This window comes from Natator depressus, chromosome 1 (genome assembly GCF_965152275.1).
Source record: "Natator depressus isolate rNatDep1 chromosome 1, rNatDep2.hap1, whole genome shotgun sequence".
In the NCBI taxonomy this organism is placed as follows: Eukaryota; Metazoa; Chordata; order Testudines; family Cheloniidae; genus Natator; species Natator depressus.
The window spans coordinates 297873448-297889982 of record NC_134234.1 but is presented as its reverse complement, the minus strand read 5'-3'; the positions used below and the strand labels follow the sequence as shown (position 1 = coordinate 297889982).

Below are 16535 nucleotides of genomic sequence, written 5' to 3'. Positions count from 1 at the left end.
AATGTCGAATAGAGGAGAACAATCACGTCCCTGAATCTGCTGGCAATGCCCCTACGTATACATCCCAAAATGCCATTGGCCTTCTTGGCAACAAAGGCTCACTGTTGACTCATATCCAGCTTCTCGTCCACTGTAACCCCTATGTCCTTTTCTGCAGAACTGCTGCCGAGCCATTCGGTCCCTAGTCTGTAGCGGTGCATGGGATTCTTCCGTCCTAAGTGCAGGACTCTGCACTTGTCCTTGTTGAACCTCATCAGATGTCTTTTGGCCCAATCCTCTAATTTGTCTAGGGCCCTCTGTATCCTATCTCTACCCTCCAGCGTATCTACCTCTCCTCCCAGTTTAGTGTCATCTGCAAACTTGCTGAGGGTGCAATCCACACCATCCTCCAGATCATTTATGAAGATATTGAACAAAACCGGCCCCAGGACCGACCCTTCGGGCACTCCGCTTGATACCAGCTGCCTACTAGACATGGAGCCATTGATCACTACCCGTTGAGCCCGACCATCTAGCCAGTTTTCTGTCCACCTTATAGTCCATTCATCCAACCCATACTACTTTAACTTGCTGGCAAAAATACTGTGGGAGACCGTATCAAAAGCTTTGCTAATTCAAAACAACCTTGACAAATTGGAGCATTGAGCTGAAATCAACAAGACAAAATTCAATACAGACAAGTGCAAAGTACTCCACTAGGAAAGAAAAATCAAATGCACAACTACAAAATGGGGGATAACTGGCTAAGCGGTAGTATTACTGAAAAGGATCTGAGGTTTATAGTAGATCACAAATTGAATCTGAGTCAACAACGTGATGCAGTTTCAAAGAAAAAGCTAATATAATTCTGGGATGTATTAACAGGCGTGTCGTACAAGGTTGTGAAATCTCCATCATTAGAGGCTTTTAAAAACAAGTTAGACAAACAGCTGTCAGGGATAGTCTAGGTATATGTGGTCCTGCCTCAGCTCAGGGGGATAGACTAGATGACATCTCAAGTTCCCTTCCAGCCCTACATTTCTAAGATTCTATGGTTTCATCTTCATGTACTCCACTCAGCTGAATGATTTTTATCTAGTTCCATGTTGATATACACATACAGGCTATTCATAGACACACCTTTCATCAACCACTGAGAATGCACATGGTATCATTGGTTTATCATGTAAACAAGTGAGATGTCAGCTATCGCAACAAATATTTGCATTATTAACATTCTGCTCTCTCAGGAAATCTTAGCAAAAAATCTTTGAAATGGCATTTTAAAATTCTTCTCGAATGTATATTAAAAGTCTGCTGACAAGTGATGTAGAGAAAAATAATTCTTTCTGATATAAATACATATATGTAGTATAGACATAGCAATGTACTTGCATTCTTTGTGGCACTGTGACTAAATTATAGTTTCCTTTTAAATCACATTTTTCAAGGATTTATTATTTGGGATTTAAGAATTTCCTAGAAGCTGAAATTTTACTTACATTGTAAGCTGCTTAGTGTAGAACTGGTCTTTTTGCTCTGTGTTTGTACAGCACCTAGCACAGTGGGGTTCTGTTACATTAACTAGGGCTTCTAAGCACTATGGTAATGCAAATAATAATAATAGTAATTAATACATAGGTATAGTTACCCAAGCTTAATTATTTTAATCATTTCATCCAGTGGAATATCCTCTTTCTTTCAAAACTTCTTTCTTCCCAGTTGGTGAAACATCTGTAAAATTGAATAGTGTGCAAATACAAAAATGGCAGGTTTGGCTTTTTTCCCCTAGATGCTTCTGCTCTGACCTCTGATGGTTAAGCACCATTTTCTTCATCCATTAACAGGCTCTTTAACATTCTCTTCCAAAGTAATACAGAGATTACTCCACTGCAGGGGAATTTGGATGAGCTACACAGATGAATGACAAACATGGAATGATATCTGGACAAATAAGAAGCCAGGATGCAGTACAATTATTGAGAAAATAAATAAATATGGTGATTAGAAGTTCACATAAAACTAGTGAAATTTGAGAACCAAAGATAGTGTTCCAAAAGGGATCTATGATTTTATTCATTCCAGATATTCAGCCACTTCACAGATTGAAAAAAAGGGGTTGGCATTATTGGAGGACCAGTTTGCAAGTTAGGAATTGAAACCCAGATTCTGTAACCAGTGAAGTTCTGAGCTATACTTAGAGAAAAATGTCTTATTCCAAGACCTTAAATCCACCAATAAGGGCACGAAGAAAAATTGATAATTATAGAGAGAGGCTGGGTAAATATTTTGGGTGGAAATGTATGAGCATCTGTGTGTCACTTTGCTTTGTCAAACTCTAACATGAAGAGCTTGGTTTAGCAGATACAGCATTGCAAAACAACCCAATGCATTACCACATTGCACTGCGTATGAGGCCGCCAGCCAAGAAGAGCCATGAATGCCAATAGCCCATATGGAGAGTGCAGGAAAGGGCCTGCTGAGTCTCTTTGCCCTCTAGGTTCCTATAAAGGATAGTCTAATGGTCAGAGCACAGGATTGGTACCGAGGAATTCAGGAGTCCCAGCTTTTACACTGACTCCTTCTGTGATCTTGGGCAAGTCACTGAAGTTCTGTGCTTCAGGTTCCCCATCTCTAAAAAATGGACACTAATATTTATCTATCTTTAATAGGCGATGGTGGATTAATGATCCAATATATTTTTAAGTTCTCTGAAGATGAAAAATGCTCTATCCCAAATACTAAGTATTATTTTTTTTAGAACTGTATCACTGTATAATCAGATACCCCATTTAAGGGCCTTTTACATATGCTATGTATTTGCACTACTTCCGTTTCAATTTTTCATGTCTTTTGCAGTTAGTTCACAAACTGTGTGTGATTACAAATCAGAACAAAGCACTGCAGCCCAGTGTAGTGAGATGCATTGTGACAGAGGCACAGCAGGTGTCAGCTAAATCTTGATTCATTCAAACAGTATGTATTCAGATGGTCCCGGAATATGTTCCATCTTCATAGAGTTCAAAACCTGCACTTTTGTCTCTGTCGCCTCTTCATTCAAGCCAGGTTAGCACTGGAGTGGCCAAAAGTTTCTAACATCTGAGTACTAATGATAAATAATGTGAAAGGAGTTTGGCTGGCTCAATCCAGATAGGATAGATTAATATCCTCAAGGTAAGTATCAATATGGTAAAATATCATTATCACAGTATCACTGCACTCTTGTTGGCGATCCAGACAGAGAGCCATAGATGTAGTTCCTTCAGGTATTGTTGATGCAGATTTGCATTGCAGTGGTTTACACTACTACTGCCCGTGTTGTGTCTGTTCTGTCAGCAAATAATGTTTGCAATTGGTGCAATATTAAATATTCTTTCATGCACACACTGAAAAGAATGTTTAGAACAAGTTGTTCTCATTGCATACATAATCATTGATAGGACCAAATGTAGATTATAATATATCTATGTGGTTTGGGTTGCACAATAATGTGGTATGTATTTTTCCTGTTAATTTTATCTTGCCACAGCTGTTTTCACAAGCACAGTCCATACAGCTGCACCACACATATTGTCATCAGTTTGTTTCTTGCCATATGTATTTTCTGGAGACAGATTGTATTGGTATCCAATTATTCATATATGCTTAGAATATAGTATTTACTCTAGTTTACACATGGTACCTTGCTTTAGTTTATTGAAAAATGACCTAGTACTTAAAGAATTGAAGTCACGTTTTTCCAATTAATGAAAGGTAACACTTCTTTTTCTGTTACCAGTGTTATTATTACAACAGTCCTATATCTTTCGGATGCCCTTCGTAAGAACTTCCTAAATGAAAACTTTGATTATAAGGTAATGCGCTCCCCCAAATTTTATCTTTGTTGACATAAGTAGTGCAAAAATTTGTCAATCTGTGGCTCTTTTGATTTTGCGTTGTTACTCTTTGGATTAAATTTATCTCTAATTTCTGAGCTGTTAGAATGCCTGCGGTGTTACCAATCTCAGCTGTTCAAAACTCATGAGATTGGTTTAAAAATTATATAGTTATGTGTTTTGTACTTGGGATTCTTTTTGTTTGACTTCTGGTTTTAAGTCTCTAGAGTGCACTTCTGTCATATTTTTTGGATCAAGGTTTCTTGATTACAGAAAATATTTTCTGTTCTGCTCGTATTTTAAGATTCTCAGAAAATAAAATGAACTTTATTACTTATTCCTTGGCATATTTACCAAAAATATGGCTTTAGATTATTTTTTTTAAATTCTCTCAAGAACAATTAATATGGCATGTACTGTTAAAATTATAATGCTATGACATGTCATGCTGGATATTGTTAAAGATATTAGCCTGTGTTCAGTAGCTGTGGTATCTGTAATAACCCATAGCCAGAGTGTTAAATCTCAGTTACAGAATGATATTCAGGGGATTAAAAACAAAAGGCTCAGTGATGGCTCCTAAGAGGTTTACTCATAGGGGAGAGGGAAAGTGACCATACAGTCCAATCAGTGGTGGTTGGAGGTATTATTCTAGCTGTACCATGTTATAAGGCAGAGGGTCTGATTTTCAGGGGTGCTGAAGACCCAGTGCTGCAAGTGATTTCAAGTACAGTGGTGGAGGCTCAGCATCTCTGAAAATCTAGGTCCATGCTATGCCTCTGGAGTCACTGGAGAGAGTGTTGGCCTGAAGTACTAGATACTATGGAACTATGTAGCCAGTGCTCCCTTGTGTAGCTCTGCCAATGTGCAGGAGCTAAAGCCCACATCATTAACTGCTAACTGACTATTCCTTATTTAGCAGTTATTACTGTCTCCTGCACCTATTTTCCTCTCCTGCATACCTACATTGGAGCAGCTATAATTTGGTCTAGAGCAGGGGTTCTCAAACTGAGGGTCGGGACGCCTCAGGGGGTCACGAGGGTTATTATGTGGGGCGCGGCGAGCTGTCAGCCTCCACTCCCAAGCCCTGCTTTGCCTCCAGCATTTATAGTGGTGTTAAATATATTTAAAAGTGTTTTAATTGATGGGGGGTTGCACTCAGAGGTTTGCTATATGAAAGGGATCACCAGTACAAAAGTTTGAAAATCACTGGCCTAGAGTAGCTAATATTTAAAAATGTCATTTCATTGAGAAATCTTTACTTCACAGAAGTTTCAACAGCTGATCCTCCCAGAGCCATGTGCATGGAAGTCAGTTATGGGGCAGTATGCTAACAAACTATATTACCTTGCTTTACTTCATCTTTGCCTTGCTGAGACACTGTAGCTATTCGTGCTTGCAAGTTGTATCAGTAATGAGTAGAGCTGTCCATTCCACTTAGAGAAAACCAAATTCTTTTGAAAGTTTTTGCAAAACAGAATTGTGTCAAAATTTCTGTTTTCAGATCAAAATCATCAGGTTTTAAATTCAGTTCTCTTTGTCTCTGTGACTGGAGAGTCCACCATGGACCCCAGAAACCTTCCCGCCAAAAATATTGTCAAAATTAGGATGTCTCTGCAAAACATTTCAGCATCAACAAAACAGAATATTTGGCTGAAAAAACATTTAATCAAAAATATTGTAACCAGCTCTACTAATGAAGAGTAAGACAAGAGGTACAACTGAAAAATTGCATCTAGAGTGGACATAAAATGTTAGTGCTGAGAAATGGAAAATAACCAAATACCTTGTGTTTATTGTAGATCTGGGATTCCTACTTTTACCTTGCTGTCATTTTTATAAACCAATTATGTCTGCAACTGGAGATGTTCACACCTTCCAAGAAGAAAAAAGTGTTGGAAAAGTAAGTACCAGTCAGGTTCCATAAAATTACCGCAGATCAAACAATTATGTTGTTTAAAAACAGGCTTTATGCAGCATATGGACCTGATCCAAAACCCGATGAAGTAGATGAGTCTTTTTGCTCACTTTAATGGGCTTTGGATCAAGTCCTGTGTGAATTCACAATGCCCCAAGAATAAAATTGTTGACCCTAAGAGCCCCTCAATGCCCACTGGCTGAGGGCCCACTATAGTGTAGCTCACATCAGGCCTGACGCACTCACTACCCCGAACACACTGTTGTGATAACATATTTAAAAGATGTTTTGTTAGGTATCATATCAAACTGGCAGAAGGCTGGATTCGAAAATCATTTGTGTGATGTATTTATGGGTTGTGTATAAAGAATTACGTGTGTGCTGCAAATATGTTCTTAAAATGTGTTTGGGAGGCAGTGCATAAATCGAGCTTGCCCTAGACAAAGGAATGTGGATTCTCCTGACTGACTGGCTCTATTACAGGCCGGGGACAATGAAAGTACATTTACATATAAGTTAAACAAAGCCATCAAGCTAATGAGCGGCGCAGAGAGTCTGCACCCCAGGAGGCCTTCCTGGCTCTAGAAGAATAGACAGTGGTTTTAGGGTAATATAAAGGGAGCTAGAAGACATTTTAGTTATCCATCACTTAAGGGACAAAAGAGTCAGAGCTCCTGGAAACCGTGGAAGGTGGTTCCTTCAGCCATGTGGGTTCAAGTTTATGGCAGCTGACTATATATGAAAGATTTGCCTGAGACCAGGATTGTACTTTAAGCTTTAGACACTAGAAAGTGGGTTTTGTTTTGTTTGTAACCATATCTGTCACTTTTACTTTTGCTTAGCATCACCTATTTCTCTGTTCTTTATTTAAAAACTTATTCTTGTTTTATTACAAAACCAGCTCAGTACTGAGTATTAAAGTAAAGTATGAGTCTTTAACACTGACAGACTAGTGTGTGCTCTGTTTGGAGGCAGTGAACTTTATCATGTCTGTGAGTCACAGTAAGAGGGACTGGACACTGTAGAGAGACATCTCTCAGGAACTGGGTTGAGTGATTGTTACTTGTAAATCAAGGTTTAGGCTGGCAGAATCTCAAGGAATTTGCTGATGAGTTAGACAGGGTGACAGCCACCGTAGTCTATTTCCAGTGAAGTTCACGCTTGCTGAGACACAGAGTGCCTTATAGTTCTGGGTGTCCAGAAAAAAACATCACAGGGTAAAATAAAATTATTAGTTATCTGGGGCGGAAGAGGAAGGAAAAAATCTGAGGCATATTAAGAGCATAGATTGGTATCACTACTTTGTTGTATCATTGTTCCTGTTTGTACCTTTAGGGAGCTTGCACTAACAATATGTGGAAATTAATGTTTCTTTATGAAACAAGCCATTTGATTAGATACGTATTGGACATTAGCAAACTTCCTTTTTCCTTTTCTGTGTACTACATCCATCCTAAACTTGGGAAAAATCATTACTGTGTGGAAATCTCACAGTTCACCTTGCTACACAGGAGCCTAAATTATAGTATGAGCTTGTAAAATTATTTCCTAAATAATGTTCTGCTTAAAAGTTGTTTTTTTTTAATATTTCACAGATATGGTGACATGCGGGTAACAATGGGATGTGAAATCTTCAGCATGTGGCAAAATTTAGGTAAGGAATTAAAAAAAATCTCCTCAATAAAGATTAACAATGAAACAAAGTAGCACAAAAAAGTTGAACAAAATTTGTAATGAATTTTAGTTAAGACTCCTGCATTATATTACTGGTTCTGCCAGTTTATCTGGGCAAGCCACTACCTCTTTGTTTGTTGGTTTATCCTCCTGGAAAACCGTTCTAATTCTTTTCAGAAATGTTAAGAAGTTGAATTAATTGTTTGGATTTGCAACGTGTTTTCAGATCCTTTGATGAAAGTAGTTTATTTGACATACACCAATCCCCTTGATTGAAACTCACCTAATGCTTTGGATACAAATGTTAGCCACTAGCTCCAATTCTGTTTACTTCTTGAAAAAACTGAGAATGAACATAATGCTCAAATCAAAGAATTATCATCATTGTGATGCCTTCTTTCCTCTATGGGAAACTGTTGTTTTCCAAGATTCTGAAAGATAAGAAAAATCTAAATGATAGATTTTGTTTTTTGACAAGGGGGTTACGTTTGTACATACAAAAATTCTTACCTGTAAGTAAGTGTGTATTCCTCATCTGTCCATCCCAGTAATTTGGGCACTCTTGTTTATTAATTAAAGCTAATACTTTCTCAAAACCATCATCTTCCCATGACTTGTGAGTCAAAAATACCCACTGACAGGTAAAGTATCTGGGAGGAAGGTAACTCAGGAGAACACACCGACTGCTCACAGAACTCCTGTGTGGAGCAATACCAACAACATCAGAGAAGCCAGGAGAAGGAACATCAGTTGCCACTACAATCCAGCTGCAGGATCCAGGAGCTCTACCAGTCAAATGGCCCCAAGACTCTAAGAGAGATCCTCGACGGGCCCTCATCTTACTGTGCAGTCCCAACTGAGAGACTGTTCTCATACTTCAAGGCTGTGTTTGACTGTGTAGCTCAGAACGACACACAGCGTCCAGGGTACATTCATCCTCTACTCCAGATTGACTCTGCAGGGGGCCAGGAAGAAGACTTTACATCACAGGAAGTAATGACCAGACTTACAAAGACCAAAAACACAGCTCCAGGAAAAGATGGCATTCACTGCAACTTCCTGAAAAAATGAGACCCCGGTTGCCTGGTATTAACTGCCATTTTCAACAAATGCAAACAGTTCCACCATGTTCCCAGCTCCTGGAAGAAATCTGTGATGGTGCTCGTCTACAAGAAAGATGAGTGAGATGACCCCAGCAACTGGAGACCCATCTCTTTCTGTTCCACCATGTACAACTGTATGCCAGCGGCCTCGCAGCTAGGATCACAGACTAGTGAACAGAGGAGCATCAGCTCCATCCAGGAAGGCCATCTTTATTCCACCCGCTCCTACTTGTAAGGTTAAGGAGCATGGCAGGGCTCGGAAAGGGTCAAGCCAGTATGCTCAGCACTCCAACTGATCCTCAGACTGTGGCACATCTCACAGGGAAATTAGCTGGGATGTATGTTGGATTGCAGAGGTTGGAAAGTTGGCATTATGTAACCTATACCCCGTCCACTGACGTGCACTGAGCTCAGCTTGAGGATTGAGCCACCGTGACCTGTATTTATTGTATGTCATTTCTAGTGTATTTTTCCTATTATTGTTTCTAAATATGAATGGAAGACGTGTTGTGATCGGTGCAGTCTATACGAGGGCTGAAAGACCAGTTGATCAAGGTGATCAAGGTATTGAAATAAAAACACTTGAAAAAATTCAGATTCAAGATCTGCGTGGCCTGCCACTGGGCCTCTGTCTCAGGGAAGCTTATATCCCCCTCAAAGTGTAACATATCACAATCCTTTCCTCAACAAACCCATTAATCCCATGAATTCAGACTTCCAAGATTCCAGGCTTCATCATGGATTGTTCAATGAGACCTTAGTCCAACCCCAGCCTGTCAGATCCGCCTCTTCTCCCCCCCCCCCGCCCCCCGAGATACACCGGACACAGACACTGAGAAGTGCACCTTTGAGCACAATGGTTTCTGACTCCAGGGCTGCTGAAGACAGTTCAAAGACTCTAAGAAACAGGGGAGACCTGAGGCTGGTAAGACCAGATTCTCTCACGTGAAGAGTAAGAAGTCTCCCTCTAAGTCCTCATCCAAGAAGATGACTTATTTTTCTGCTCCTGTCTTGCACCCACCCTGCCTTTAAGTTGGGTGAGATTCCTTGCATCAGTACAGGTGCATCAGGCGCTTATAAGAAGCATACCTGTCAGTGACTGGGCTGTGGGCGGTCGAACCTAGTGATTAGCACAGGCATCTGGCCTAGTGATTAGCACAGGTGTCGGTAGCCAGGAATTGGAGCCAGAGTCAAAGGCAGGGCTGGGTGCAAGACAGGAGCAGAGCTGGAACAAAGCCGCAACCAACCTGAGAATAACCAGGTACAGGAGCTACCCCAGAAGTGGGTGAATACTTTGAGCAGCTGTTGAACTGCTACTGCTGCTAGACTTAAGAGCCGGTCTGCTGACTATTCCAACCAATCTGGCAGTGTAGCCATTTAGGAAGCCTGCTACAGGTTATCTGTGCTCATTAGGTTGCCCAGAGATGGGAACTGCTGCAGTCCCTGATTCCAGACAATACTCGTTACAGAATACCAAAAACCTGAAACTGCCAACTACCAAAGGGGCAGGGCTATCCACAGCACCAGCAAGGGAAAGAAGTGAGTGGACGATAAATGATTGGTACACACAAGAGTGCTTCCACCCAAAAATCCTTCTCTTTACTGAGTACAAAGCACACATGTAAAGTAGCAATAATCTAGTACACCCCAGATCATAGTTACCCAAAGTCTGAGATGGTATTGAGTGGCATCAGCAGCAGATTTCTAGTGGCCAGCCTTCCTCCTATCCATTGGAGAGATTAATGGCAGTATCTTCTTACTCATAGAAAATCCAAACTTATCCAAAGTACACTCTCTAACTTATCTTTTTATAGGTAACTCAAAACAAAGCATAACTCAAAGTAACCCCTCACGGGCTGTTTCTCTAGCAACAGAAAAAAACCTCATAGTTTCTACTTATCAAGAAATCAGCTCTTGCAAGAAACTTAGACACAAGCACCCAGACCAAGGTCAGCAATCCTTGTTAGTAACACTGCAGCTGTGCGGAAGTTTTCGTCGCCTAAGCAAGGCCAAATTCTTTCTCATTAGGTGGTGTCCTCACTTCCAGCTTATGGTGGCTCAGTCCACAAGATGGCTGTGGGTTATCTCAAATCCAGTTCTCTCAGAAGAACACCAGTGGTACCAACTTGCAGAGAAAAGGAGTCATTGGTACTGAAAGATGATGTAAGTAATCAGGCACATCTGGTACCACCAAGGGACAGAAATACTATCCATTATCCTCCATCGGGGGTAGATACATTATCCTGGAGGACCTTACCATCTCTGCAAACCCAGAATTGCCAGTGGTGTCGCATCCAGTCCTACCCAGAGAGGTCAACCCATTATCAGTTTGCCACTCATAGTATCGGTGACTTGCTGGGACATAGTTAGACCGCCGGTACTGATGGCACCACATGCATTGACATAGAGGCTTCATTCTTTGCTGATGAATGTGGGATCAGCTGGAGAACTTCACAGCCCTTGTCAAGATAGGAAGTCATCCCTGACAGAGGCTTCAAAAAATCATGGGCACTTTCCCACTCCTACAAGAGAGACTGACCAACCCCGGGACCAATGGTACTCCCCTCCATGAGCATAGGGTGCTCCAGGGCTCAAGCACCCACTGAAAAAAATAGGGGGTGCTCAGCAGCCACAGGGCTGGATTAATATTTTATGGACGCCAGCACCTGGACCATAGTCCCCCCCAACTCTTCCACCTCCATTCTACCATTAGGCCCTGACCCCACTCAGCCTGTTCCCCCCTGAGGCCCCACCACCACTCGTATGGGGGGAGGGGTGGAGAGGAGCACCCACCAGCACAAATAGAAGTCAGTGCCTGTATCCAAGAGGATCACCCCATTACACCAGTGATGCCTCACACTAGGGTTCCTGAGATCCATATATAAGACATTATGACAACAGAAGGTCAGAATGAAGTCAAGATAGCCATTCCCATCTTTAAAAAAGGGAAGAAGGAGGCTCCTGGGAACTACAGGCCAGTCAGCCTCACCTCAGTCCCTGGAAAAATCAAGGAGCAGATCCTCAAGGAATCAATTCTGAAGCACTTAGAGGAGAGCAAAGTGATCAGGAACAGTCAGCATGGATTCACCAAGGGCAAGTCATGCCTGACTGATCTAATTGCCTTCTATGACGAGATAACTGGCTCTGTGGATGAGGGGAAAGCAGTGGACATGTTGTTCCTTGACTTTAGCAGAGCTTTTGACACTGTCTCCCACAGTATTCTTGCCAGCAAGTTAAAGAAGTACGGGCTGGATGAATGGACTATAAGGTGGATAGAAAGTTGGCTAGATTGTCGGGCTCAACTGGTAGTGATCAATGGCTCCATGTCTAGTTGGCAGCCGGTATCAAGCGGAGTGCCCTAGGGTCGGTCCTGGGGCCGGTTTTGTTCAATATCTTCATAAATGATCTGGAGGATGGTGTGGATTGCACCCTCAGCAAGTTTGCAGATGACACTAAACTGGGAGGAGTGATAGATGCGCTGCATAGTAGGGATACGATACAGAGGGACCAAGACAAATTAGAGGATTGGGCCAAAAGACATCTGATGAGGTTCAACGAGGACAAGTGTAGAGTCCTGCACTTAGGACGGAAGAATCCCATGCACCGCTACAGACTAGGGACCGAATGGCTCGGCAGCAGTTCTGCAGAAAAGGACATAGGGGTTACAGTGGACGAGAAGCTGGATATGAGTCAGTGAGCCTTTGTTGCCAAGAAGGCCAATGGCATTTTGGGATGTATACGTAGGGGCATTGCCAGCAGATTCAGGGACGTGATTGTTCTCCTCTATTCGACATTGGTGAGGCCTCATCTGGAGTACTGTGTCCAGTTTTGGGCCCCACACTACAAGAAGGATGTGGAAAAATTGGAAAGCGTCCAGCGGAGGGCAACAAAAATGATTAGGGGACTGGAACACATGACTTATGAGTAGAGGCTGAGGGAACTGGGATTGTTTAGTCTGCGGAAGAGAAGAATGAGGGGGGATTTGATAGCTGCTTTCAACTACCTGAAAGGGGGTTCCAAAGAGGATGGCTCTAGACTGTTCTCAGTGGTAGCAGATGACAGAACGAGGAGTAATGGTCTCAAGTTACAGTGGGGGAGGTTTAGGTTGGATATTCGGAAAAACTTTTTCACTAGGAGGGTGGTGAAACACTGGAATGCGTTACCTAGGGAGGTGGTGGAATCTCCTTCCTTTGAGGTTTTTAAGGTCAGGCTCGACAAAGCCCTGGCTGGTATGATTTAGTTGGGGATTGGCCCTGCTTTGAGCAGGTGGTTGGACTAGATGACCTCCTGAGGTTCCTTCCAACCCTGATATTCTATGATTCCCACCTGAGAAAGAACTTCAACCCATGCAGGTATGCTCTGAGGAAGAATCTCACCAGGCTGAGCCACAGCCCCTGCAAGTTTATCATTGTCTTCACCAGATAAAGTGGTCACACCTGCTTCACCATCACCACCTGATGACTGTAGGCAATGCTGGGACCTCCTAAGGAGAATTGCAGACACACTCCAGAACCACCTGGAGAAATTACAGGACACCCCTCGTAAACTACTGGATATCCTCCAGAGCATGGAGAGATTGCTCCGCCAAATAAAAAGGTCATCTTAGAACTGCCATTTGTCTGTACTCCACCCACAAAAAGATTGATTACAGATATCTCCTTGCTATGTTGAGAAGCCCACCTTGACAGATAGGATACCTGGACCCACCAAGAATCCAGTTGCAAACAGTTCCTGCTGTTTATTTAGAACTTTCATAGTCAGATCATGCCAGACAACATGACAATATTTTATTATATTAACAGGGAAGAGCAAGGTCTTTCCTTCTCTGAATAGAAGCTGCCTGTCTCTGGAATTGGTGCATTCACCAAAGGATCACACTCTCAACAAGGGAATTACACAATTTGGTGTAAAGAGCATCTTTCTTGTTATGGGAATCACTTTTTGTCTCAAGAGAACAAGAAATGTCCAACTAGTGCCCACCAACAAGGTGACTCACAAGCAGTATTCATTGAGGAGGAGCGTACAAGGAATCCTGCTGTATCTCAGACTGGAGGACTGCTCTGCTGAAGGACACACCTGCTGTAGAAGCTTATTTGATTTAATTATACCTGTACAAGTGGGTTTGTTCTGGATGCATGGGCTTGAGTTTTCTAAGGCCTGGAGAAATGGATGTAGTTCTTTAAAAGTGTACAAAGTTCCTAGAGCCACGGCATTTATGCACCTTACAGTTAATATAAAACCAACAATAATTCACGTTAATTTCCTAATCCAATTAATTAACAAACCTGATGCAGCCAAAGAATGATTTAATAAATATTTCTGCAAGTTTATTGTAGAATTTTAAACATTAGAGGCTTGGTTTCCCATCTGTGTAACTCTAGCTAAAGTCAATGGAGTTCCGCTGGTGTAAATTGGAGAAACACAATGGTGAACCAGGTGCTGGCGGTGTATAAGGTGATTACTTCAATTGTATATCAACATTTGATAAAGCATCATATTCTAAAGGGGTTTTGCTCTTGAGTTTGATAGTTAACTATGGAATTGATATTCATAAGTAGCGATGTGACCTAGGAGCACAAGTCCCATTGAAATGAATGAAAATATATTACAAGCAATTTCAATTTACATTGTGACTTGTGCTCCTAAATGACACAGGTGCTTTTGAAAACCTTGCCCTCTACAAAATGTGTTGTCTTTTCTTTCACTACGATTGTTGGTTGCTTTTTCCCCCTTCTCAACCTCTTTGCATGTCTGGCAATTGTGATAGACCAGAACTCTCAAAACAGACAATATAATAATCCTGCAAGTGACAGAAGTTAAATAATTCAAAGCTACAGGTAAATCTCCTAATTTAACCTCCCCTCCTTGTGCAACATATACCGTGGGGTATATAAATTCTCCTACTATGTTGTAGAGGAGACCCTCTACAACATCCAAGTAGAACATAGTAAGTTAATGGCAGAGGTGTCAGCTTTTTTTCTAAAGGGAAACATTTTGAGAAAAACAGTCCAACCGTCCATTTTTTGCAGGCAAAATTTATACTCCCATTTCTGTGCCACAAAATGAAGGGTGGCTGCAAATCTGAGTACTTGTGCCTCCACCTAATGTGAATATGCTCTCAAGTAGTAAACCGTATTTGGAGGCACAAAAATGCAGGAGCAATTTGTACCTGCAAAAGGGAAAAACCTTTTTGCAAAAGATGTTCTGAAAGTAGTCTTAAATAAAGCAATGTCCATTGAACCCTTTACTTCTTCCTCTTCCCCTTCCAAAAAAATGGCATTGGGAGTGAACAACCCAACATCATTCATGAGCTCAGAACTCCATTGTAAAATGTGATGCATCAGGCTGATCCTCTCTTCGGCTCTTTTCTGTGGCTTTTCCCCTTCCTTTTCCTGCTGTTTGTTTGAGAAATAGCACATGCCAGGTGTGCTATCCGCCAACCAAACTGCAAACATTTAGAATGCCATTTCATAATTCTTCATACAATATTGTTTAATTTGGATCGTTTGGTAACTCACCGAAGAGTGAACCCAATTCACATTCAGCTTCCTTTTAATTTTAGGGGAACATAAACTTCACTTCATCCCAGCTCTCATTGGCCCCTTCCTAGAAGTGACACTGATACCTCAGCCTGACCTACGGAATGTAATGATTCCCATTTTCCATGACATGATGGATTGGGAACAAAGGCGCAGTGGCAACTTCAAACAGGTACCATGTGTGAAGCTGTTTAGCAGGGAAGATTGACATTCAAATTTTTCTCAGGCAGCCTTGGCACTGAACTATTAACTTGTTAGCAGAATCTGTGATGGAGCAGGATGGAGAAATGGCAACCTTCATTTGAGGGAAGATGGTAGAATTATAGGCTAATGGCTCTTGAAGACCCTTTGGCCCTCTAAGCTCTCCATGGGTTTTTCTGTTCAATATTTTTATGTAGCTAATTTAAGATGGGGATGGGATATTCTAGCCCCATTGAAGTCAATGCCAAAACTCCTGTTGACTTCAATGGGGTTGTTTTATTTTTCTAATTTAGTAGTATATATTGGAAAAAAAAAGATAATGAAGAAGAAACTCAAGAATGATACCGTGATGGTTTACTGACATAATGTCTGATAACTGTTCACCCAGCCATCAAAAGACTGACTTTTTCAAGAAACCAAGTTCTGCAAGTATCCAACTATTCTTGCCCCTCAAGTACTAGCTTAGGCATCAAGTAAGGAACTGCTAAATATGCCATCTGCTCTTTTGGCTCCCACTCAGTTCTTTCCGGCTGCCTCAAACCACTTCACTGTGTTCTCCTTCGTGCTGTTTCAAATGAAGCAAAGCAGAAGTATTTGAAATAGTTTCAGGCAATGATAAGGATTGGAGTGGGAGCTGTAGGAGCAGTTGGAGTATTTGGAAACACAAAACAAACTATGCGAATGGAGACGCATGTGATGTAAGTGTTTTGTTCCCCTCACATTTTTTAAACACATTGTTAAAATAATTGTAAAAATGATGATGAAGACTAGTTGAAAAACAGATTCTGCATAAGCAAAGCACTGACTTTCTGATTCACTCTGTATTGATCATTGGCTTAAAGGTACACTGTAATTATGATTCATGATTTAATAGAGCAACTTCAATAATAGACTAGTTTCTCCTCTAGTTTTTCAGTCACTAAGTATCTCTATTGCTGGAGGGGAGGTTATTCTCTTTTGATGTATTAATAAACAAAGCAACCTTGTCTACATTTTCTCAATGATCAATATAGTTACAAATATTTTATGCAATGATTTTCAGCTATAAAACCTTTATTCGCCAACTCTTCTTGACAGATGACTCAGAATTTCAGTGCATCTGCTATATACATTACATTGGAGTCAGGGTAGGTTTTCAATATCAGCAGGAGTAACTATGAGCCCCAAACTGTTAATCCCTGGATTTAAAGAATGGGATGTGGGAATCGGAGAGAGTTGGTTTTATATTAAGGTCCAAATAATGACT

General features: G+C 41.3%; 1 protein-coding gene across 4 annotated transcripts in view; it reads left to right on the top strand.

Moving 5' to 3' along the window:
* Window positions 1-16535, top strand: part of DOCK4 (dedicator of cytokinesis 4) — a 412625-nt gene that overhangs the window by 334923 nt on the left and 61167 nt on the right. For all 4 annotated transcript variants that reach the window (XM_074942246.1, XM_074942244.1, XM_074942245.1 and 1 more), the window contains exons 28-31: window positions 3758-3833; window positions 5657-5757; window positions 7368-7426; window positions 15112-15260. In XM_074942246.1, the coding sequence (XP_074798347.1) occupies window positions 3758-3833; window positions 5657-5757; window positions 7368-7426; window positions 15112-15260 (385 nt within the window). The remainder of the gene's footprint in view (window positions 1-3757; window positions 3834-5656; window positions 5758-7367; window positions 7427-15111; window positions 15261-16535) is intronic.